This window comes from Brachionichthys hirsutus, chromosome 3 (genome assembly GCF_040956055.1).
Source record: "Brachionichthys hirsutus isolate HB-005 chromosome 3, CSIRO-AGI_Bhir_v1, whole genome shotgun sequence".
Lineage (NCBI taxonomy): Eukaryota > Metazoa > Chordata > Actinopteri > Lophiiformes > Brachionichthyidae > Brachionichthys > Brachionichthys hirsutus.
The window spans coordinates 13,789,948-13,816,025 of record NC_090899.1 but is presented as its reverse complement, the minus strand read 5'-3'; the positions used below and the strand labels follow the sequence as shown (position 1 = coordinate 13,816,025).

General features: G+C 45.3%; 1 protein-coding gene across 1 annotated transcript in view; it reads left to right on the top strand.

The window, feature by feature from the left end:
* The window catches only part of zfpm2a (zinc finger protein, FOG family member 2a), a 141,741-nt gene that overhangs the window by 33,783 nt on the left and 81,880 nt on the right, over window positions 1-26,078 (top strand). Inside the window, exon 2 of the mRNA XM_068760519.1 lies at window positions 21,785-21,943. Within this exon, the coding sequence (XP_068616620.1) occupies window positions 21,785-21,943 (159 nt within the window). The remainder of the gene's footprint in view (window positions 1-21,784; window positions 21,944-26,078) is intronic.

The window sequence follows — 26,078 nt, the reverse complement described above, 5'->3', positions numbered from 1 at the left end:
TTTTTGTCTTATGATATCAGATTGGATTTTTATCTCATGTTCACGCAGTCACACGTTCCTGAAAACCAAAGATAACTGGCTCCAGTTCCTTATTTCCAGCATGAGTGAAGAATTAAGGAAACTGCAATCATCATGTCCTGCATCCATTCCAGTGGTGAAAAAATAAATAAATAATATCCTTATATATATGTTCCAGTGAATCTCTGAGACACACATTTGACCATAATCAAGTTTTTAAAGCTTCAGAAACGGGATAACAACTGGGTCAGTTGATAAGCCTGAGCAAAACAGGAAAAAAAAAAAGCTTCCTCTGATAGACGAGGAGAAAATCTGATTGATTGATTGATGTCTGCTGGCTTTTGCCACCATCACGAGCCGGTTGACAGTTAGTTTGGGATCAGTTGATTTCACTCTGAAGATTGGGGTTGAGGGAGAAGCTAGGCAAATATGAAGGACACAAAGGTCAATGGCTTCTCTCCTCCTCTCTGTATCTCTCTCTCCCCCTCGCAATAGCTTGCTTTGACAAACTGTAATGTGTTGCTAAGCTTTGTGGCAGCAGGACACATGGTCATAGTTTGTACCGTAATATCCTATTGCAGTAATCTCACGAGGAATGATTGAAAGTGCTGGAGGAATCTGCTACGGGCAGGGACCCGTTGACATCATCAGCTGCCGTGGACTGGCAGATGTCTCCTGACTTGTTTGAACTGAATTTTCCCATGGGATTGAATAAGTTAAACAACAGCTCTGACTTGAAGGGAATCTGTTATTGTAAAGCGGGATCTGATAAGACGGCACCATGTTATGAGTTTGTCTAGCGGAGAGGCCAAAAATGGAATCTCCAGCTAGTGTCTCTTTGTGGTTTTGGAAAACATGGAACTGTGACAAAGGATGATTGGATGCATATTGTAAATAAACACCCAAGTCTTTCGCAGTTGCCTCTGAGTCGCTCTGCAAAGATGTTCCATGCGGCTCCTCATCTGTTCTCGCTGCTTAGATGGTGTAACACTCGGACAAAGTGACGAGAGCTGCTCTGGATTTGACCCTGTGCAGCATCATACCGTTTGGATGGGATTTAACCAAAACAAAGTCCTGGAATATATTTCGGGTCCAAACATGCCGTAATAGCGCCGCCGTTTTGTCATTTTCTCCCTCCGGCTATTGTTATGAAGCTGAAATGTAATAAGACGGGCCTCGGGTGCCCATCGTGATGCCTGTGTGATGTTGAATATAAGGCCTTGGTTGCTTTGAGGGTCCGTTTCTGATAGACGCAACACACATTTGCTCTCAACTGCTTTGAAGATTATAGTCTGACATGTAATGAAGTGCTTGTGCAAATGCAAGTCAAACGCTACTATTGTGAATCATTTGTTTTAATCAAGTTTTTTTTTTTTATTCTTCTTGAAGGGAATATAGCCGCCATTCAGAGCCGCCAAACAAACAATAAAAAGGATAATCCGAAGACAATTCGCCATCCAAATGGAACCGGACATCATTTAGGGGGACTAGACAACAAGTCTTTGTTTGTTTGAAGTGGTTGATATGACAACCTCCTTGTCAAAGACTCGGGGCGAATAAAAGGGATTTGTAATTACCATAATTATCTCTTATATGTTTTCACCTAATGATGTCCATTAAATGCCTGGCGCTTCATTTCGAGGCTGCCTCGGCGTAGGTTGGCATATAATCCAGCATGTTGCATTACACAGAGCACAAGTTAATGGACTTCTTTCATCGAAGATGTTTATCGCACGCCGCTTCTGGAGGGAGAAGCCAATATACTTCATCTTTTTTGTTACAGCTGGATTAGAACAATTCTCATAGTTCCCACTTATCTTTCAAATGTCCTCTACATGCGATATCAACCCAATTGGCTTCATGTCTAAACAGGATGGCTTCCTAATCTAGGCCGCTGTTCGCTTCATGTAAAACATCTCATTCTGTGGCTTAGGCTGGTGGCTGTCTTATCGTTACAGAATTCACTGCCTGCCCTCTCCCTGATTTTCTTTGTGACGATTTATTTAAATTCCCCCATGTTTATATATTTCCTGTCTCCTTTATTCGAGATTGATTGCCTTTCACGAGTTCAAAGACTCATCTCTGAGACTTTTTGGTAACTTTGCAGATCTCAGCTCACAGTGGGGGTGTGGGGGGGGGGGGGCAGAGCTATTGTTTGTCGGAGACCGCAGACAGAGGGAGTGTCAGCGGTGTCCATCTGCGTCTCGGGGTCGGATCTAGAGGTTGAACTATCCCCGATCGAAAGCAGGCCACAGCAAGCACAGCGCTAGAGCGATGATGCTTGGACACGTGTGGGCTGCTCTGCTCCGCCACGAAGGCCCTCAACCCTGCATGTGGCTCCTGTGGTTGCTTTGGTCTTTGTCCGCCACCTATCAGCATATCAGCAGTGTCTCTGAAGCCCAGTTGTATAATGCACCATTTCTGGCTTTGTGGAGGGAGATGGCGGTTGGGCGGCTGATAGCCCCAGGCCTTCCCCTCAGTGAGTGGATTAACGGCGGCCTGCTTTAGCGCGCACTACCGTGGTGTGAAATCGGCCCCGCTTCAGCGCTGCCGATGAGCCCCCTCCCTACCCTCGCTCCCTTTTTCCTCTTTTTCCTGTCTCTCTTTCTGTTTCCTCACCTCCATGCAAAGCCTCTCCCGGCCATCTGTGAAATGTGGAAACTCTGTGTCTAAGTTGAGTTCAGATCCCATCCCCTCCGTCAAGCTGAGGCCAGGAAGCAAATGGGCAGGCAGTCGGTAAGAGGGGGGGAGGAAGAGAGGGAGGAGGAGGAGGGTGGGGGTGGCAGAGGGGGAATCAGCTCACTGATGTCGTGCCGCGTGTGCAGGATCCCTGCCTGTTCTCCGCGGGCGAGTTGGAGGAGGGTCCAAGCCTGGGTGCTGGCCGAGAGAACTCCGGTTCCTGCTTGCAGGTCCAAATCCCCCCTCTGTGTGTGTCTGTGTGGAGGCGAGGCAGTGGCACGGCTCCCCTGAGCCCCTGCCCAGTCCTTTGAAGATAAGATGGTGATACAGAGTCCTTTCGGTACGATGCTAACCGGTGGTCTTTGTGTGACACACATGCCTCTCTCCTTTGGAGCCTGCAGCTGAAACACCTATGGTCTTTACCGAGGCGAATCAGCCCAATGGCTTCAGGTCAAATTAGATTATGAATGGCTCACAAAATCCTAGATTGTATGTTTGGGATATTTGATTTTTTTTTTTCTCACCCTTTCATGGCGATAACGGATAATTCTGCTGCGGTTGATATTTCTATTTGATTTCCCTCCACTGAGAAGAATCACTTCCATAAATTCTCATCATACACTCGCTCATGCTGACTTAATTGTTTTCAGTTTTCCATGGCAACGTGTTGTCATCCCAACCCTGCTGATTCCTCTGCTATCTCCACCGTGTTGCACTTGATCATGACAGTTTTTTAAACTATATGCAGGCCAATTCTCCCACTTTTGGCTCTTCACTGCAGCTTTTTTTTTTTTTTACAAGAGCGACCGTCATAATCAGGCTTTTGAATTGTGAACTCAAAATTCCCTTTTTTTTTGTCTATCCTGTGGCTTTGGGGTTCAGATCTGTGCATAATGTCTTGTGATTGCATGGCATTATGGCGGTTTGGAAAGCCGAGACGAGGTCCAGCCACGCATCATCTTTCCGTAGACAATGTGGACCTCTGTGTCTCTCTGAGCTCATCAGGGATGGGGCGTTGATTGCTTTTTGATACCCCTCCAACGTGGATGAGGTCCTGCATACATCAGCTAATTAGAAAGTACTTGTGCTGGGTGTGTTTTTGTGTGACACTTCTCATCAGATCCTCAGGCCAACTGCTCCAACCACACTCACTAAAGGTTTTATCAAATTCCTGACAAGAAAAGAGAAGCTACAGTGCAGGGATGGTTGGGGGGCAGGTGTGTGTGTGTGTGTGTGTGTGTGTGGGCGGGCGGGGGGTTTGATGTTGGGGAACAAACACAGAAAAGGAAGAGAGAATATGCGGCCGCAGCAGTTGGTTCAGTTTTTTTGGTAAAAAAAATAAATAATATACAAACCCCCATACAGAGGAAAACCCAAAGACCGACGTCACGTTCAAAGCATAGAAGGACGAGCGTATTTAAGGAGGGATGACCTTGCAGCACGCTCAGTCGGACCTAATGCCGCGGCAGCGGTGGAGTTAACTTCATCCCGCTGTCGCTAATGGCGGCGGCTCTGCTGGAAGCTCAGAATGGATGACACAGCAGTGAGGAGGGACGTTGCACCAGCTAATTAGGCAGCACAAATGACCGAGTGGTATCATCTCATGCACCTTGATGATATTGCGGCTGTGGAGCATCAATTTTGCTGTGGGAGGGGGGAAGTTCTGTTGTTGCCTCACTGATTTCTTGGATTGCAATGCCATGTTAGTCAGCCACGTGGACGCGCTCACACAATCATGCTGCTCACCAAACGTCCTAGCCTGGCTATAATCTGAGGAAAGGGTCTCTTTATATTTCATAAAGGCATCCTATTACGCCCCCGTGGCTTGTGGAGAGCAGTGCACTGTGGTTCCGTCCCCAGCAGTGGAGCATAAAGTGCAGGAAGTGGCACTGGCAGAGAAATCCAACTGCTGTTTCCTCAGGTAATCTTGACTTGGATCTTAATTCCAATAAAGTGTTTTTTTTTCTCTCACTCACAGCATAAGCCAGATCCAAGCAAGAACACTCCACTCTGTATTTCTGCGGTCATACTTTATTGAATATCATTTCAGATAAGAGGTGTAATCCTTTGGGTGGAAGTGATGTATATTGACCAACTCAATGATAGCGGCACAGCGCATGGCTCACATCTGAAAGCAGCAAATAACTATTTGTGTGAGCGATTCAATCAAATGTTGAATGTTGGAAACAGCCCTTGTTGTTGTCAGCCTCCAAGTTTGTCTGAAGACTCTTTTGGAATATTTAAAATGTCACCGCTGGAGACAGAAAGGAGGCATTAGGATCACTGTTGTGTGCAGCAGCTATAGGGAATGCTAAATGAATATCTATTTATACAGTCTCCTCATCCTAATGTGAGATCCAGTAGATGGATCATTGTCAAAGATCAACTTCATCAGGACTGTGGTTAGAACACTGACACATTGACACATTGGTACAGAAATACATGATGTCATCACCTGCTATTCCCAACCGGGTCCTGCAATCCTGGAAAATAGACGGAAGCCCGTCGCTTATAAAAAGTTGTGTCTCGAGGAATTGTGTTTAAAAAGGACACATAATAGCATCAGAAAAATATAGATTTAAATTATAGAATATCAATTGTCTAGCGGAGGACCTTATATTGGCAAAAAAATAATAGCATGTTATTGTGAAGCTGTGTCGTCTCAATCAGGATAGACATGTTGGTGCATTATCGCTCGGTGCTGGTTCAATAATTAACAAGGCATCACAGGCTGTAGAAGCTCATCGTGAAATGAGCGTAAATCTCTAGTCGCATTAATCACACTAAAATGTACAATGTTTCCGTTAATTTGGCAAAGCGACAATGAAACTTTACATTACATGTTATTTTTACGCATTCTTTTTAAAACTATATTGGTAAAAATCTGCATAAAGTCCCATTTTCGCATATGCATAGAATTGCTATTTAAAAAAGAAAGAGTCTTTAAACTACTGTTAGTCGTTTGATCCCCCCCCCCTCACCTGAGGTCCATCAAGTGAAGCCCTGCCGTCTGTTCTCCTCCCTCCAAGCGCAGCGCTGGGAGTTCAAGCAGCGATCCAGGTCGCTCAGGTCAATCGACACTGTTACATCCTCACGTCTCAGAGTGACTGGGCTCCCTCCATCAGTGGCGAGCAGCCCTCTCTGCACCAGCATGGTTCATTTCACCAGGGTTTGTTTTATCTTGACTGACCAGGCCCATGACCCCTGAGCACTGATAGTCCAATAAGACTGCAGTGGACTAAGTTTTCCTTGCCGTTGGGTTTGTTCCTGCTTTGAATCACTGACCTGTAAGTGTGTTTGTTCTGCTGTTGGAGCAAAAGTTATGTTGGTAAAAAAAAAAAAAAAAATCACAAACTTTGCTGGAATGGCACATGAATGGTGAGAGATTCAGCATGAGCCATGGCATCATGAAGTCAATGCAAATTCCTCTTTGAAGCATTTTAGAACCAAATTTATGCTGAAGCTGTGTTTAAAAACACGCCTAATACTAAAAGACCAGAAAGAAAAGGCTGTCCGTCAGAACGGTCCATTTTTCTAGTGGCGTGTTTACTTTTCGTTGCATCGAAGAAGAGAAATGAATCTGGGTTCTCTGTAAAGACAAACATGAAAGGAGGCAGCAAGCGTTACTCCGGCCCGCTCTCTTGTGCTGTGTGTAACGGGGCTGCTTCGCTGCCCAGCTAGTCTCTGCTGTTTGAAGACACAAGTCAACAATATTTGCCTGCCCAGCCATCCTTACCCGCCGTGTCTCTGTGTTGTATGTGAAAGCGTGGCCGCTGTGGAGTCTATCGGTTCAGCCCTTGGAAGAAATGGCTCAAATTGGCTGTTGAGTTCGTAGGTGGATGCACAACAAGGTCCTCACAAGTGAGGGGACGGGGTCTGTTGATGGACGGCTTCGGGCAGGGGAAAAAAGAGGCCTAAAAAAAGAGGGAAATGCATATTTTATTATTCTTTAACCCAAAGTAGCTGTGAATGATCTCGCTCTAAATTTGGCAATCCTTATTTTCTAATCAAGCTGCGTTCAATACTTAATGCAACATTTCTGTCAGTACTCAGAAGATTCACATGCATCCTTCTGATGCTACTGCACCTCTGCTTCTCCTTCTTTGCCTTGTAATGTACAATATATTGAATAATCCTGCAAGAAAATGAAGACATGCTGCCACCTCTCCCCGTTTCACTGCGCTGCATGTTTGCTTCGTTTAGCGATCCCATCTTTTGTGGGTTTAAGTGTCGTTTCATTGCCATCCAGCGAGTGTGTATGGAAAAAGCTGCTTCGTTTCTCCAGTGGAGGAGCGTGTGGGTGGGTTAGAGGGGAGGCTGGGAGGCTGCTGACACCCCCGGTGTTATCAGCACCAGATGCAGGTTGACTTCAGACTTTCAATGGAAGGTAAAGAGAGAGAGGGGGAAATTAATGAGAGCCATAAAGCCAGCAGGATAAATAATTAGCCAACTGCTCCTAAGATCCCTCCCTTCATTTGTAGCTACAAATAAATTCTCCTTGAAAAGTTTGCTTGTCAAAACTGCAGCTCAATGCTGTTGCCTTCTCTCTCTTTTTTCATGCATGAGTGCATTTTTAAGATTCATTTGTTGGTGTTTTGCAGCGCTGTCCCTCCTTCATTTGTCATATAGAACCAAGTGACAGGTTTCTCCTTCCTGCCACTGGTAATTGGCCGGACCAGCGCTTTCTCTATATGTGTGCAGTCCAGACAAACTGAATAAAAGCATTTCAGCCATCATAATGCCCTTCATAAATCATCCGGATCCGGAGTTTGTCATATTTGTGTCCACATTTTTGTTTAGAATAATGAGAAGTCCTTACTGTTGCTTGTTTACTCGTGGCTGATGCTTCCCCTGCTGCGCATCAGGGAAGGGTGCGGGATGTAAAACACAATGCTTTGCGCAGACGAAGCCTCAAACAGCATTTATGTTCATGACACGCGATGCCATTTCATTGAACTGTTTGCTGCTTTGCCCCCCATCTGGATCAAAGCTAATTTTTTGCAGCGTTAAAGGACACTGTGCCAGTGGGCTGATCTGGAGTGTTTACATGTAATTCACTCCCTGAGGATTTTTGTATTATTGTTGTCACACTGTATGGAGCGCAGCCAATTCCATTGTTCTAATACTCCACCGGTAGATTTAGAAAAAAAAAAAGCTGAGCAATCACCCAAAGACTTACATTATCCTCCAGTCTTTGATCGCTATTCATGTGTCTGCGCTAAGTAATCTTCCCCTCTAATCTCATTCACAGATATAAATAAACAAGTAATGCCGTGAACGAGAGAGAGCACACGAGTGAGCATCCAGAGGATTATGGTAATTTGTGCATAAACGGAGGTGTTTTTAAAATGGGACTTTTGATTAAGAAGTTACTTATTTAAAAAAAAAAAACATTTTCACTTCATGAACCCAGAGAACCCAATCAGTAAATTGCATTTCATTCATATTTTCTGCACGAGTAAACAATGAAGTAATAACCCAAAATTCATTATTACCGTTAAATTCCCTTGGGAATTATTTACATGATACTTTCTGATTTTACTATTTGGTTAACAACTGAAATAAAAGCACCCAAATTCCAAATACCATTCAAATCAATATTGCCATGTTGCCGATTGATTTTTAGGGTGGTCGTCTATTCCAACTTGACATTTGCAAAGTCAGAAATCAATTAGGTCTCCGTCCCAAATGAAAGGTGGAGAAAAAAACTAGTATATGTCTTTAAAGTCAGCCTCGCGCGCCTTTGACATGGTACATTACAAAGGGAAAAGAAAATCACACTGCATACCTGATCCATAAAAAAAAAAAAAAGAGCCTTTGAAATGGATTGCTGGGTGGGATCCAGTCTGGCACATGTCATGGCATTGATGGCACAGCCCCTGGGCTGAGGATACTTGGCCTGGACAAGATGGCTGCTGGGCCTGTATCAGTGGGCACGGGCCCATCCTCTGGGAGCTCCTAAGCCATGCCGTCTGAAGAAGAACTGATGGGGTTGGCAGCACATATGGGCATGCTGCGGGTTTTATTTCAGTCAGAAACAGACAGCAAGTTATTGCCTACAGTCACCAGCACAGCAGCATCAGTGACTGACCGAGAAGCCGAAGCTGTACAGGAACAACAACAACAACTACAACAACAACAACAACAACAACAAAACCTTCCTGTAAATGAATTTGAAAACACATCTGCATTGTGTCTTTAGCTTTACTCGGTGCGTGCGTCCCAGGTGTTCCCACTGCCATTTCCAGCTCCCAGTTTGTGACAGTTTTTTACCAGCTAATTGGACATTTTGCACGAGTGCAAAACATCAGCCAATCACAAATGACATTGATATGATAAGCATGGATTTTGCGAGCCTCCGCTGTTCAAGGCAAGACAGGGGGGGTTGACAGCTGCAACAGTTTTCAGGAATAGTTAGTTGATAGCCATCCGCTGGGTAATGAAACTTCCACCTTTGATGAGAAGTTGAAAAGAGTGTTTCACTGTTGGCTTGGCAGAGCATTAGACATGGCTGCAGGCGGGCAGACGGGGCAGGCGAGGGATCGAGCGGTTTTAATAGGGCTCATCCAAAGGTGACGAGAGCACCGCTTGCACTGAACTGGAGGTGTGAGCTGGGGCTGCCAGTACAAATCTTTTGTCTTTCATTATCTTTATTTCCTTATTATTTTAAATGGCCGGTGTGTGTGTGTGTGTGTGTGTGTGTTTTCACTAGAAGCTTTTTTGATATCCATTTAGATTGGAGCTTCATTAAAAAACCTCAGACAATGGAGTGACTTCTAATTAAGAAGCACCGCATCTGGCCCCTGGCACCCTATCCCGTTGTTCCATCTATTTTGCTGGGGAGAATTCATTTGTTTCTTAATTAAGAAAAACACCAATAGCGTGAAAAATCTGCTTATGGTACCTGAATCCTAATTAGTTAAATAGAGAGGGGAAGGGAAAGCACATTCCAGTAGCCCTAGAAATGAACTCAGAGCTGATAAAAATGAACTAACTAGCCTTGCATAAATCGAAGCTGGGGAGAAAGTGTGCCATCATTATGGCTAAGACAATATGCAAACTATCTTCAAAGAAATCAAATTGCTGGAATGTTTTCATTTGCATGTATTAACCATTAACATAATGAGGAGAAGTGACATTGGACCCGGATTGTGTGTCTGTTCGGATTGATAACTCTGCTGCATCTGCAAATAGTCTCCTCTGCAAAATTATGCTCGCACTCAAATCAGTGTTGAACTGTGGAGAGAGAGAGAGAGAGAGAGAGCGGGGGAGACTGATGGAGAGAGGGAGGGCCCTTTTATCAGGGGGCTCTGTGCAAACCTGCTGCAGTGTTGAATCAGAGCCATCATCCTCTGACAACTATCCTTAAACAGGAAGCCATTGTCTCTGAGGTGCTGCGGAAAGCTGCTGCGAGGGGGCCGGTGTGTTTGGGTTGGGGCGGGATGCAGGGGGATGCGACCATGTGGCTACTAACTGAAGACGGACCTCGAGTGGGCACACTTCAACCCCCCCTCCCCCTCACATTGTACATATCTAACACCTGCACACACACACACACACACACACACACAATCACAGTGCTTCCAGGATACCGTGCGCTCACTTATCTGTTCCGTAAAGACTCACCATGGCCCACGTTGGCGAGTTGGCAGGCAACCTGCCAAATCTGCTGTTTGTTCTCCTACTGCAGGCGTCGAGCAAAACACGGAACTGTTTTCAATATTCAAAATAATTTTCCTAGCATGCTACTTCCCCGGATCAGCCTCTTAGGTCAAATTATTCAATTAAGTGTCTGTTTATTACTGATACCAAAGCTGGGTGGCGGGTCTACTTATCACCTTTTTTGCAGATTGGTGTTCTCGCGGAATACCACCATAAAGATTGCCTTGGCTGTAATTAAAATGGCACAGAGACAAATTTGGTGCAGGGCTAAGACACGGTGAAATGGTAGGGGGAAATTGCAGGGGCTACATTCTGTCATCCAATAAAAAAAAAAAAAGTTGCAGCGGTAAGGCAGAAATATGATTGTGAGGCTGCTCCTGTACACAACAATGGCGATGGTGTGGAGGTGGCGTTCATGTGCAGCCCGGAAACGATGGCTGCTCTTTGTGGCTTGGCCTGGAGCGAGTGAACGGAGACAGTGCTAACGTGTGTGGCAGAGACGATGCTGTTTCGACGTCCGGAACGCCAGCCGGGCTTCCATCCATCCAACGGCCTGTGTGTTTGATGAGCTTATTGGCAGGCTGTGGGGACACGTGTTCCCGTGCCTCGTGGCAAACGTACCTTTCCCCGTCTTTGACACCACAAGCCTGTGTGGCTTCTCGGGGGGGGGGAAATATGAAAGGAATCAAAGCGCCAATAAGCTGGGGGTGTTAAGCCAGTGAAGAAAAAAGAAAAGAAAGACCTGAGCGACTGGATTTTGACAGAATCTTCATTCCCTCTCTGACAAAAAAACATTTGCATTATCGCAGATAACTGGCGATGTTTTTACTTGGCTGTACATTTTTGTGTCAAATATGTAAAATGTAAACCAAGCCTCTAACGATTCCCTTAATGACGTGGATCTTGCTCCCCCCCCCACCCCACACCCCCTCCAAATCGCGTCTTAGCAGGCTTCTCGGTGCAGGATGTCTGATATCTGAATATTAAAAGCGAGTTTCAAGCTCATCTGCAAATGTGATTTGCACATATCACACTTCTGCAGTCGTCAAGCTGCTTCATCGCCAAGCTTCTGAGCGAAGAAGGCCGGGGTGGGGGGGGGGGGAAAGAAAACCAAAGATGCACATATGGGTTGCTATTGATGTATTCCGTTTCTGACCTAATTTAAATCCCAGCCAACAAGCTCATATGCATACTGTACATTTGCTAAATTACAGAGTGTAAACCTCGCCTGCTCAAAGAGACAGGTGTAAACATCAATGTTGTCCTAATGCACTACCAGTAAATATGATAATCGCACCGTGCTGCGATGTAGCACAAAATAATTTGGACATCATTTTGATGCCTGAGGAGCTCCGGGGAATGCCCTGCAGAACGGCGGTGGCCCATTGACATGCCATACACGGCGAGATATAATTATGGCTGCCTGTCTTTGTTCCTCCCAAGCTTCCTCTCAGTGCACTATTAATTTGCTTGTGATATTTTTGGTATTCTTTTCGATTGACTTATTCTCTGTGGACTTCAGTATTTCGTGGGTGTAAAATGAAGATGCAAGGACACTGCTGTCAAATCCCGAGTTTAGAAGCGGCTGGCATCGCCGGGCCGGAGCGGAACGGACGCTGGCAGCAATACGTGATTTGGAGAAGCATGATTTATCACATTCATGTGACATTCTGAAACGTCACGGGTCCTGTTCCTTCCCATCATTTGGTGTCATCGCTGGCTGATCTGTGTTGGGACGTTTTTAATAATAAGGGCCAAAGCTAGAATATCTTTAGGGTATGCAATGTGTCGAGCTGCCGTTTTGTTGTCATGATAATCCCCTCATTTGTAATGTCGGGATCAGCAGGTTACGGCGCTCCACTTTCCTGCCGTGTCAAGACTTGGGCCTGGCGAGGTGGATTGTCATCTCTGAAGCAATATTTTGACAGTGCCTTCACTCTACTCGCATGCTGCAGCTCAAAGGTCAGAGCTGTGCCGCTTCCATTTACTGTGTGTGAACACTCAATCCCGGAGGAGTGCAGCTCTCTGCATCCCCCCTGCAGTCCCCCCCCCTCTCCCTCCATGCACATGGTGTTCCTCCCTGCCTCTCAATTTACCTCGCTTGTTTTGGGAGATAGATGTCAAGCCGGGTCCCGCACAGAGCTTGGATTTTAGAGCGGGTCTAAAATGGAATTGAAGGGCAATTACAACGTATAAAACCTTTTTAATAGTGAAAACGTAAAATGCGCCCATGTTAAGTGCTGCTTGCTGTATATTTTAAAAACACAGTCTGCTGTGATTGTTGCAACCGCACAATGGTGTAGCTGTCATCCATTTCCCTGTGTGCTTAGTACCACTCCTCAGACAACGTGGCAGGTTATGCCAACCAAATAAGGCACCTGTCAGTAATACAAAAAGACATTGTTGCTGGTCCATTGTTACCGGCTCTGCCAGCTATCATATAGAAAGGGAAGGAGTGACGGTGTTTTGGAGCGCCATGAAGCTCCGGAGCCCCAGGGGCATTATGGGTGTAAATCTCCCTCGCACAGTTCTGCTCCGGGCCAGGGAGAGCATCGTCATTAGCCGGTGCAGACGGAGGGGCTTCAGTGCTGTTTTCCCTTTCCCCTCTGTCAAACCACACTGCTGGAATCTGGTTTGATTCAATGCGAGTGGATGGGGAGCAGCAGCGCAGCTCGCACAATGAATGATGAAACCCGCGTGAAATCAGATGAAAGCTACAGTGCACACATAAAGGAGGCAGTCTGATTCATCATTTATTGAAGCGATGATAGTGGAGGTTTGCTGCAAGGAGCGAGTCTGAGATCTTTTGTTTGGTGGCGGTTCGCACTGATGATGGCGGCGGGGGGTAGAAGTAGAGCTGGAATAATTAGACGATTACCGTAATTGCTGAACTATTATGCGCACCTGTGAAAAAGCCGCACCCACTGAATTAAAAAATATATATATTTTGTACTAAAATAAGCCGCACATATTCGTAAGCCGCAAGTGCATTAAGACAAATGATATTTAACGGAACACGGCTCGCAACGATATCCGCAGCAGGTCTCCAAGGTGAACAGCGTCTGGCATGTTAGATCAAGGGAAGTCGGCAAATCAGATCCGTAACTTCGGGATAAGGATTGGCTCTAAGGGCTGGGTCGGTCGGGCTGGGGTGCGAAGCGGGGCTGGGCTCGAGCCGCGGCTGGGGGAGCAGTCGCCCCGTCGCCCTCCCCTCTCCGCCCGTCGGAGGCTGCGCGGCGCGCGCGCCCGCCTGGCGGGGTGTCCCCGTCCCCCTTGCCCCCGTGCCCCTCATCCTCCGTCCGCGGGAGCGTGGTGCGGCAGGGGTGGGGACGCCCGGGAGGTCGAGGGGCGGGTTCCTTCCCCGCTACGCGGCGCGTCCGACGCCGCGTAGCGGATGGCGGACAGGCGGCGGGGGACCGGGTACGGCGGTCCGGCGGCGGCGACTCTGGACGAGCGCCGGGCCCTTCTCGCAGATCTCCCCAGCTACACGCAAGCGGGGCTTTCCCTCCGGGCGGGCGGGCGTTAATTTTGTAACGAAAGTGGGAAAATATACGTAAATTTGCCGCGTCGTTGCATAAACCGCAAGGTTCAAAATATTGGAAAAAAGTAGCGGCTTGTACACCGAGAATTACGGTAATAGATTAGATAGAAAATAACCGTAACAGATTTGATCATTGGTTAATCGTATGAAGTCATTTCTGTCCAGTCCTCCAGCTTCTTCGATGCAAGTTAGGAGACACGTCTATTTTATGTCGTCTTCTTAACGTTTTTCTGTTACATCACCAGTTTTTGATATTTAACAAAAATATCAGAGAATTATTTTATGACAATGTAGAATAATGATAAGAATCATTGCAGCTTTTATACATTACATTTGCTGACAGTTGACATGATAAATGACTGTGTGTATGTGTAATCTTTTTTTATAGGAATATTAGCAGGTATTTAATTACTTTTCCTTATATACGCCCTAATTATATATTTTTTCAAGCCATCTTATTATATATTCAGTATGTGAAACACTACAAATTTATGACCATAGTAAACTTTAAGAAATTTAAATGCAGGTCTTTTAGAGATTTTTGCACGGCATAGGAGCCAATGAATAATATCAGATAAATCATAAAGAGACAATGAGAGCCTGATAAAACAGTTTAAGCCTGATTTCAAGCAGCTAATCAATGCAATCATTTAGCAATGTGGAGTATTTATCACCAGCAGCAACGAGCTCCCCATTGATGCAGCAATATTCCAGTGTGTTAGAGGCCTGCTATCCAGGGAACAGAGTGTGTGTGCATGTGTGTGTGTGTGTGCGCTCGTGCTGTCTGAAGCACTGGCAGAATCCTAATCTTCCAGCAAGAAGCTTCACATGGCCAGATCAAGAATTAGGAGGGAAGCGGGGGCGGGGGAGGAGGAGGAGAAAAAAAGCCCATCTCGGTCTGTGTTTTAAAGGACAGCGCTTTGAATGTCATTTGACAATTTTCTTTTAATTAGAACTAATTTACAGAAAGATGCCCACCAGCTAATCTTTACAGGATAATTAACTTCTATTTTCTTTACTTTTAATTAAAAAGTGGAAACGATTTAGACCATCCATAAAGAATTGTTCTTTTGAAATGTTCATCAGACTTCACACTTCTTTTGGCATTGCTAATATTTTGATCCTATCTGCTAGTCCCAGTCCCCGCTGACTTATTGCAATGATCCCCCCCCCCCCCCCCCCCCCTTATCAGAGGTATTAAGAAGTGGAACTATCAATAGTAGAAATAGGAACCAGAGGAAAATTAGAATTGAATTAATCAAGCATTTCTTGCTGAAGGAACCCCCTATCTTTCATAATGGTGGAATGAAATTGACATCTTAGATATATCCATTTCATTAAAAAAAAGAATAAATACTTGATGGGAATATATTGTTTTATCTACGTTATTTGATGCAGTAATCATTTTTCTTTTTCTGAAGGCTCCCTCATTTTATTCTTTGAAATGACGCCTGACTAAAAGCTAATTGTTGCGGAGGCAGTTTTATCATTCACATAATTGCTATTTCAGTCGCTGTGTGGCGGCTGAACATTATGAATGTGAGGCTTTCCGGGTTAAAAAGAAGCATCTTATTAATATTAGGACACAATGAAGTGCCAGATAGATAAAAACCTCAGCCTCATCAGAGGTGCAGGAGAAAAGTGTTTTCTTGCCAGCGCTAGCACATTCCAACAGACTTTACTTAGTGGAGATAAAGTGAGCCAATATGAGGTGAGCGTGCTGCAGACAGAGCTTCCACTCTTCTGCAGACGAGCCAATGGCTGAAGATGGATGCCCCCACTTAACCATGATAGCTCCCTGGAGGCGCCTCAGTCAATGGCTTCATTAAAAGTGAACGTTCAAGTGAAAAGCGCGCTTATAAACCAGTAATTAAGACCGCACATATTTTTTACCTGCTTTGTTTGAGCTGTCGCATCCGGTGTGCAAGCACATGGTCAACTTTTATTTTCTTCGAACCAACAGAAGGACGCAAATAAATCATTCAGCAAGTTTAAAACAGCAAGGAGTCCAGAAAGCAAAAACATTGGGCTGTTTGTCGCTTCTGAAAAGCAAACGTTACCCTGCTAGAGAGGCATTAGCAAAACCCATAATAGTTGGAGAACAGGCTCTTTTTTAGGGGGGGGACTTTCTGGACCAAACGTTGAAGCAGTGTCCACTTGGACGAGTGTGTCTCTGTGAACTCCAGAGAGGCGAGGCGAGGCAAGCAGAGTGAAGCGGGACCCGGCTAACTCCGCAGAGAAACCGGCTGGCATCTGCTGAGGCCCTCGGGCGTGCTCAGAGGTGCCTCCAGCATTTTAATGGCATAGTCAAATGCCAGCATGTTTTCATGCCGTTCCAATTCCAATTCATTGGATAAAGAAGTAAGAGCGTGTTATTCCCCTTCAACGGTCCAGACAGAAACGCCGGGCGCAACAACACAGAACTTAGCAGCTCTGCAAACATGCCGGGATCCAACGTTATGTCTGATTGGAATAAGATACTCGACTAGAAAAACAGCACACATAAAAATACATCAACATCCATCTCGGAATAAATAGCATTTGAGTGCCCCCCCCCACCCCACTGTTGTGACGAGCTGTGAAGCGGAAGTGGGAGACATCGATGTGTCCTCCCACCCGATGGACTTGTCCCCGTCTCACTGCACCTAGCAGTAATATAAACTTAGCTGGCCGTCTTAGCGCATGACGTAATATATTTGGATCCCTTGTCATCTGTGGAGCTGCAGGCTGACAGGAGACTGTTTACATTCACATCTACGTGGATGTGAATACGCTTATTCACCCCCCCCCCCCCCCCCCGCTGATGAGCCCACCCTCCCTCCTCTTCACCACAATTTCCAGACGAGCGTTGGTGCTGAGTTCTCAAGCAGTTTGTTGACTGTTGGTTGTAAGTGCCCGAGTTTAGGAAGGCAGCCATTTCTAATCATGAGAATTACATTGCTTAGCAACTGGAAAATCAAGTTAAACAATACCGTTGCTTATTCTTGGTCACAGACTGCAGCTCTGCGAATAAATCAGTCTGTACTGAAGCTTTTACACACACACACACACACAAGCAGTCATCCACAGACAATAAAAAAATAGTAATTTACTTTTAAAGCATTAGCTTCACTTTTAGTTTGATCACAGGGAGGAACTTTTTTTTTCTTTTTTTTGGCAACATTTACTCAGATCCAAAAAAAAAAAAAAAGGAATGAAAGAATTGAGATGAATAATTCCGTTGAGGCTTCCCGTAGCATATTAAGCTATTAAGGGTTCCGTAAATGGTATCTATTTCATTACGGTGATCAAGGATTAAATTATAGGCGTGAGCTCTGTAACATACGCTCAGTCTCCTCCAGGGCAGCGGGAGCCCTCTGCTTCCCAAAGGTCATTAGAGCTGAGGAGAAAGCACGGCCCCCGGTCTCTCATCGCCTCTCTCCACTTTCACTTCCATCTCTTCCTCCTCTCTCTCTCAAGCCTTCCCAGCAAGATGAGACCAAACTGTTTCTGCTGGAGCGAGTGTTTGTTCCGTTTCTTTCCTCCAGCTGTCGAGGTAAACACACACCTGTCTCCATGAGCCTACCTGGCTCACAGTTTGCGGCTTCTTGCAATGTCTGTATTTCCTCCCACGCAGAAGTTTGAGGAGTTCCTCGGAGCATGTGTGCGTTGGCCTGAACGTGAGGAAGGCCTGGTATCGGCGTTGACACAAAGGGCCAGTCACTGGGAGCGGAGTTGGCAGGGGTTGAGCTTCACGGCCCTGTTGGATTTTTAGGGCTGCATTATGCATTCGTGTTTAGTCTCAGGTGCTGCGTTTTATCCCCCCCCCCCGGGCCAGCTTGGACACACTTTCAATGGACATTTTTGGATGGAAAAACTGTATAGGTGGGAGCAAAAAATGATTTTCATGCTTATAGAGATCTGCCGCTTTGTTCTGTCAGATTCAATTACCTCACCTCTAATTAGAGCGCGATGGAGGAGGCTGGGTTTGTGATCCACACATCACACTGTGGCGTCTGCTGATAATGTGAGGTATCGCTATCGCAGCCCGGCCACAAGCGCCCCACATTGCGGACTGCTGAACGAGCATGCCATGAAAGCAGGATTCTGTCGTACAGTTTCGCACAAATACACATATTTTTTTACAGCTCTTTCTCATAGTGTGAGTTCCTGAGGCATGGATGAAACATCGGTGTGTTTTTGAGTTTTATTTTTCAGTTTCAGGCAAATAATGTGGCTGCTTTCCAGAAAGATATTTCTATTCCACCACCTCTGGTCCATACTCCTCCCCTTCCTCTGTGACTCATTAATCCTCTGTCCATCATATGGTTTCAGAGTATCACCCCATTTTATAGACTCGGTGGAGGCATTACCATATCCCTCTCCTGAGCGCCACTCCGCATGGCCGATCCCTATCAGACAGAGGCCATGCCATGAACAAAAGAGCCACTGTGATCAAGCCTGCATTCAGCCACCAATGTCTCTATTAGCATTGGCTGCTCCTGCTGCATGACTGTTTGAACAGGGCTGAGGTTTGTCTCTCTAGTCGGCAGAGGAAGAGACTGATGAATACGGATGACACAGTTCAGGGTGGGGGGTGTGGATGATGGGGTTTCAGGGGTACAGGGATGCTTGGACACTGTCCCCAATTGAGAGGAAGCTCCGTCAGGGTGCAGTGTTCTAAAGCATCCTCTGAAATTTGACCTGATCTGAATCCTTGCGCTCGGATGCTCGGAGCAATCCAAACCATCCTCTGGAATGAACAGCTCAAGAATTAACACTTGAATGTCTGAAAAGGACAGTCGCTAGAACTGAAAGGCAAAGCGGATCATTGTAGGTCTATGAGTAACAATGATTCATAATTATTTGTGACCTTTAAAGGAAGGGATAACAATTTTGAAGAAAAAAAGGCAATGGGGGTCCTACAATGAACCGGCGACTCATCCAGGGTGTACCCCGCCTCTTGCCTGTAGTCAGCTGTGATTGGCTCCACCGTAAACCCGTGAGAGGATTATTGATGCTGTTAAAAGAAATTAAGTATGAGTGAATGAATGAAAATCAAATAATGATTTTTCCTGAAAAAGATTAAAAAGTACCTGAAATTCTATATAAAACATATTTCTCTTTATATTATATATTTATTATTGATGAAATATTGTCCTTAGTTCAATTAAACCTGGGACCTTTCTGTGCCAAGCCTGTATGTTCTCCCGTGTCTCTCTCCGGGTCCTCCGGCTTCCTCCCAACTCCAAATACGTGCAATTTAGGTGGGCTGGTTACTCTAAATTAACCGTAGGTGTGACTCTGTTGGTCTCTCGACGTGGCCCTGTGATAACCTGGCGACTTGTCCACGGTGTACTCCGCCTCCTCCTGTAGTCATCTGTGATAGGCTCCGGCATAAACCTGTGACCCGGATTCAGACAAGTTAATTGTCTTGTCTTCAAGAAAATGAATGAATGATTAAATATTATTTCTCAAATCACTGTGTAAAAACTAAGATTTGACTTTTTTTTATTTTACGTAATTTTTTGGTCACTCAAAAATAATATTTGCATATTTTCAACATGGAAATTGTGTGAGTTTATCCTTGCAATTAGAACAGTAGATTGTATTATAATGGAAGGATAAAAGATGTGCAATAAGTCACTGATTTCGCCTCTCATCGTGTGCATCTCTTTTCTTTTCATTTGTTTCTTCCATCAGTTTTAACGAGCGCGCCTTTGCAAATCAGACCATGTTGTTTTCTTCGGCGATATAAAAATGCAGACGCTCTCCCCGCGGTGTCATTGGCCATCTGAACTCCAGAGGAGGCTTGATAAGAGGGCGAAGCAGCAGACATGCCTGCGACCCAATTCGTCAGCAGACCCTATAGAAATGCGCCAACGAGCGTGGGTCACACAGCGAATGTGACAGGACTTTAAACAGTACATAACTAAATATAGCAGGAACGCCACTATCAGAAAATGAGTTAGGAGTGCGGTGCTAGTCGTTTAGAAAGTCATTATTCTTATCATTGCTGTCTCTGAAATAATTTCAGGTCTCTCCATGCAATGAATACTGTATAATAAACTAAACGTGAGAATGCGCACAAACTTTGGCAATCTACGCTGTCCCCAAGAGGTAGCCATCAGAGCCCGCTAATGCCTGAGACTGAGTGGCGCGTTTCATCTTTCCATATTCAGGAAGACCTCTGTATCTCTATCAGTTTGAAAATGCTCCATTTAGTTACTATCTGGTGGAGTGGGGAAGTGAGATGCCCTTATTCCGGGTCTATTAAACCTCAATTCTATCTCGTCTTATCTGCCTAATCTTTGCTGTCTTATTGACCATGAAGTTTATCTGTAATCTCCCTTTACCCTTATTATCACACAACACTGTAGGTCCATTTTCTGTGGTGCAATAGTGTTGCTGTATTTGCTGGCAGCAGAGGAAGAATCATTTAGTTGTACACACAGTTCTTATTCATCTGTGTAATGGAATGTGCACAGCGTGTGTGTGTGTATAGAAATGTATTTGCCTGCTTTCTTTCACACTGTGTTCAATTGCCTTGGCAGGAGCGTTTAACGCCAGTCATACAATCTCCCCTTGATACAGCGATATTTATCTCTCGGTATCATCTCGGGCGATGGTAGACTCATCGAGTCACTTCACGCTTCATTTCGCTCCTCAGCGAATCAGCAGAAGGCATCAGATAAGATCATAAAACTGTATCCTAATTTAAAACTCGGCACTCGGCCTCCACAGTGTCTATTAGAGATCTGTGCGCTAATTCTTTTCATGTCTGGGGCTCCTGCAGATGTGGGCCCGCTACAAAGGAGTCATAAGACTAATGAAAAGAGCAAGCAGTTTGTGGACATCGGGGGTGGGGGGGCTTTTATGAGGCTCATTGCAGGAATAAAGATGAACAGGAGAGGCCCCACTTTCTGAACTGAAATTATTGCTTTAGTAAAGCTGAGGGACTCAGACATGTTACAATAGAACCAGCATGTTGAAAGGTGTCGAGAGGATATTAGTGCACTCCAGAACGATGCTCAAGAGGCGGCAGTGCCGCTGCAGGACCCAAGACACGACCCCTGTCTCATCGGCAGCGGTGGTAGCAGTTTGGGTAATGCTATAATGCAAGTTTGTGTTATTTCAGATCGTACTAAACAAAATTGCTTCATTGCCATTCATGTTTTTTTTTTGGTTTGAAAGAAGAGGCACACAATATCCACTTTATCTTAATAACGTTCAAATGCCAGATGTCCTGTTTTTCAGAGCCAATACAATCCAGGTAGCACGACAGGAATTCCATCAGTGCAAAAACCAAAAGAGCTGTGCAGCTACAAGCAAAACTGGAATCATTTAGATTGAAAGAAATAATATTGCAAAGAGAGGGGGGGGGGCATTAATCACCTGGAAAAGTGTCTATGTCAAGATTGCATTGGCGTTTTACCTGGAGGCATGGAGTGTAAATGGAAAATCAACATCCTACGTTGTGATAATGCTAACAAATTAATAAAAGTAGCTTCCTTTCTCCTTCCATGCTGATGCCTGTGTGACTGGAAAGGAACTTTATTGGGGGGGGGGGGGGTTGCAGGTAGTGGGATTAGAATGAGCCTTGACTCTTTGGCAACTTGGTTTGAAAGAGCACAGTCTTAAAGGGCTTTTTTAATAGCTATAATTGAAGGGCCTTCGTGACGCATTCTTTATGGACACTGCCTTATCTTTGTATATCTGAGAGCTCAGTGCGAAGACGCCACAGAGTTCCACTCTGAGTTTGCGTTTCTACATGTCTGAACAAAAAGAGGAAGAAGTTTTTCTCGAGAGCCTGGAGGATGTGATGAAACTGCTGAACAGCTTTTCTTGTGTTTCTGTGTGTGTGTGTGTGTGTCTGTATGTGTGCATACGGGTGTTTTCCCTCAGGTCCTCTGGAGGATGGCCTGGAGGAAGAGGAGGAGGAGTGCATCTCGGAGGAGAACGAGCTCTTGGCCAAAGACGAGTTCTCAGTGGAGGAGAACTTCTCTGCCGAGTTTGAGGCTGAGAACATGAGCTGTGAAGACATGGAGTATTTCTGCAACAAAGGTGAGAGAGGCTTATTTATTCCAAGTCAAATATTTAACAGTAGTTCTTCACCAGCGATGCACGGGGCTTTTTTTTTTTTTTTAAAGGCCTAATCTGAGACAATGTGTGGAGACGCCCTCTTGCAGAAAAGCATCAGAAATCAGCCGACGGTGTTTAATAAAATCCCTCAACGTGTTCAAATCAAACCTGGCAGAGCGTGTGTCTGCGTGACAGCGTCTCCTGCATCGCTGCCTACAGATGAAACTATCCATTTTGATATTTGATCCCAGCAATCCACCTAAGAGCAATGGTTTGATCTGGGAGAGAGATGGCATCGGGACGCTGCCCCCCCCCCCCCATGAAAGTGTGCAACCGTACCCGTACACCAGAGAGCATTGCACTTCCCTTTGAGCCGGCGCTAAAGCGCGCTGATCACTCAGCAGCACCTGCTACTGCTCGGAGGTCCAGCACTATAAAGCGCCTCAGCATCGCCAAAACGCGCCAGAGTACTCTTTGAACTCCAATTCAATTAGATTGCTTCTTTTGTATGTTTGTTTCATTTCAGTCACACCGTGCCATCACAGGAGCTAATTTGTGGTCTGCTCCAGGTTACAGTGTGAAGATGACAGGCCCGTCCCCCCCCCCCCCCCCTAACTTCATCACTCCCGCCTCTTCCAGCCCCCACGGCCGCGTGGCTTTCACTACACCCCAGGTGTCCCCACTCCTACTGGCACACGGATGCTGTAAATGTGACTTTATTTTTAATGAAGAACCAGGGCTTTGAATGTCTGCCTCTTCCTTCGCCTTTCAAAGGGAAAATTGTTTCGAATTATTTCTTCACACTTGTAAACTGATGTGCCCGGTGGGATTGCATTACCCAGGGAAAATAAATCTTTCATGTTTCAGGTAGGCTATGCCCCCGTAATCGTATCAAAAATGTTTTTCCTTTTGTTCTCTGGGAAAAGTTGAACGAAGCAATTGTTCAGAAATTGCAATTACCGGCGACGCCTCCTTTAGCTTTAGCCTTTGCCTCCTTTGTAATGTGTCCTTACACAAAACTTCAAAGTACAATGTATGGTCTTGTAATGATCCAGTAGCTATCTGTGGGCTACGGTGCCGCACAGGCTGGTGGCTACAGCTTAACATAAAAGAGCCAACTCCTTAAAATCTACTAAAATCCTCCTCGCAGCCGTTTTGATGCTTCCATTGTTTTGGCGTCGACCATGTGAGGAAGCGGGTCTCAGATCTCCTCACCGTTATTACGAATAAAGTCAACGTGTCACGACAATATTCCATCTCGGTGCCACTGGTAATCTGTCGTACACAAGCCTTAGCAGTCTGTGTTTTTAGTACTTTGCTATCTAAGCTTACAGCAGCTAAGACTCTCTTTGCCTCCTAAGACCCAAATGATGTACTACCCAAATGTCTTTATTCCTCAGAGCAAGTTGTCCGCAATCATCAGGTGTAGCCCCCCGATGATCCCTTCCTCAATTGGATCTACTTAGAACTAATGTTGGCTTTGCTTAAATTTACCCCCACTTATATGGAACTGCCAGGGCCCAATCCTGGCAGCATTAAATGGTTTAAGTGTGTTATTCCTCAACTACAGGAAGAAAAAGAGAGCCCCCTTGATTAACTAAACCCTCTCAAATGTGATGGCATGCTGTAATTACCCCTGTGCGGACTTGGACGTGGGTTTTAAAGCAGCCACTCATCCCGTGGCCTTTATCTTCTGCTGCTTCCCGGAGAATAAGGTCTCCCGTGTAAGGTTCCTCCACTGAGCAGTGGCTCTCTGGTCTTAGCTTAGCCTTGTATCTGTGTAGTCACTCTCTGAAATGGGCTTGTCAGGGGGACCTAAAACCTCCATTAAAAGTTTCAGTCTATAATAGGTATTAAAAAGCTGTAGGAACACAAAGAGGAGTACCAATTTTCATTAACATATGAAGCACTTATTAACTTTGATCAGAGTGCGGCGAAGTAGCAAAGCCGCTTAAAGGCGCAAAGGTCACGAAGTTGAATGCCACCAAAGACTCAGTCATTTGCCTTACCCTCGCAGAAAAGGGACTCCCCAGATAAGTGCACGGAACACCTTGATGTCCCGTCTGGGTCTAAGGCTTGGAAACCTCTCAACTGGGAGGCCGTCGACTCCGTCACCTGTTTCGTTAATGGTGTCATGGCTCTCAATGGTTTTTGGTGGTTTCAGTCATGGTTTGCTTGAGGACGCCCGCTAATGATTGAGGAATAATGCGCGCATGGCAACATAGCTAAACTCTCGCTGATGCTAAGCAGTGAGCTGAATGCGATTTTCAGAGGTAGGTCTCGCCACAAGTCCAAAACATCACCTCCATCAGTGGTGTCAAGGTTACAACCTTTTAGCGCTGAACATTAGCAGCTGCAAATGTGGACGGGTTGTGATACGTCATTCGTTTCCTCTATTTGTATACGTCAACAGAGGTACCTGTGCAGCAGACAATGACTTGTAGCCTAATCATACCTTCATTTATTGGTCAGGTACCAATGGGGTGCTTTTCGAGCTATAGTAACAATTGCTGATTACATGTTTATTTAACCCATTGAGCGGCAGCCAATTTCACCTCAGCTATATGCTGATTTAGCTCATTCTGCACGATTTTCCAAGCCCCACAGAATATATGACTATAACTATGCAAATGCAGAACATAACAAATTAAAGATTAAAGTCACTTCTTTCATCAGGAAAAAAAAAGTGTGTTCCTACCATTTTTCGTTCCAGAGTTATTGGCCATTGAAGAGAGGCAGATTTCAATGTCAGGGTTGGCAGTGAATGTTTGGGTGATAAAAAAAAACGTCTTTAGACGTCAATGGCATACAACGGGTGAAGTGAATGATCCCACACCTTTTCCACGACTGCCCTTTAAAAATACGTTGGAACCATTTACGAGGTTCTGACCACCACAGCTGGCAAACACAGCTCTGGAGGGAAGGAGAGCTGTTTTAATATGCCGGTACATGGAATTAGAGGGAGGGGGGCTCGCACATATCCAAGAACCAATCCTGTGATTAAAAAGGCATCTTACCTCAAACAACTTCTCAGCTTCACATTTCTGGAGCTCTGCCCGTGAGGAGCCCTCAGCTGAACACCAGACGACGCAGCATGGATTCATCCTCTATTGACACACCTGGCTCCATAATTGTGAGAAAGATACGTGTTTTATATACACTGGGTGGCATCTTTTTTATTTTTATTTTATTTTTACTGAAATAGTGAAATTTCACCTTGCTGTTCTACCCCCCCCCTCCCCCCTCCCCCCTCTTTTGTTGTTTCTATCAGTGAAGTTCAGCACAGGGTGTTGCCACAAGCTGTTCCCTTTGTGTGTTCCAAGTGTTGTCTGATGACAAACGACTTCCTCACTTAGCCCTGACAGTAAATTTACATGTCATTTCATGTCTCTCATTTGCTCACTGTAGATGAGAACATCTTTTTTGTGGTGCATGATACATTTTTTTTTTTTTTTTTTTTTACATAAATGTGGCAGTTTGGACTTGTAATGCAGGCGGAAATATTTTCTCCCATCCAAAGTGCACAGTAAAAGCTCAGTGCTGCACGCACAGCCCTTAACATAGTACATGACAAAACCCACCTTGACCTCTGAGTGAGTGATTCGACTTGCAGCAGGCAGAGACATGCAGGAACAAACAGAAAGTGGCAGAATTAATTATGCCACCCTTTTTTTGTAATGCAGAAGTCATTGCAATCTCCAGCAACACAGGAGGGAGATCTCATTGGTGCTTTCGCCACAGCTGCTAGTGCCCAGAATTGTAAATGTGGAATTTTAATGCACAGTTGATGCTGGAGAATATGGGGAAATGCTAATTTGCGGCGCGATAAGATGAATCGAGTCATCCCTTTAGCCCCATTTGACTCGGTGGAGGAAATTAATCATTAATGTTTGTTAAGTATGACAATCTAACTGGGCCAGATCTACATGCTCAGAGACTAAGGCAGAGTGAGATAAAGACCCAGGCTGCAGACAGGGAGGAAAACTGCCAGATTCTGTAATGATGGGAATTTATTGGCATTTAAAGAGACAGTGGAAAGGCATTTCACTAATAGCCTCCCTCCATTGGAGTGCTCTTCCTGCCACAAATTGCATGCAATTCAAACCTATTTTTTAGA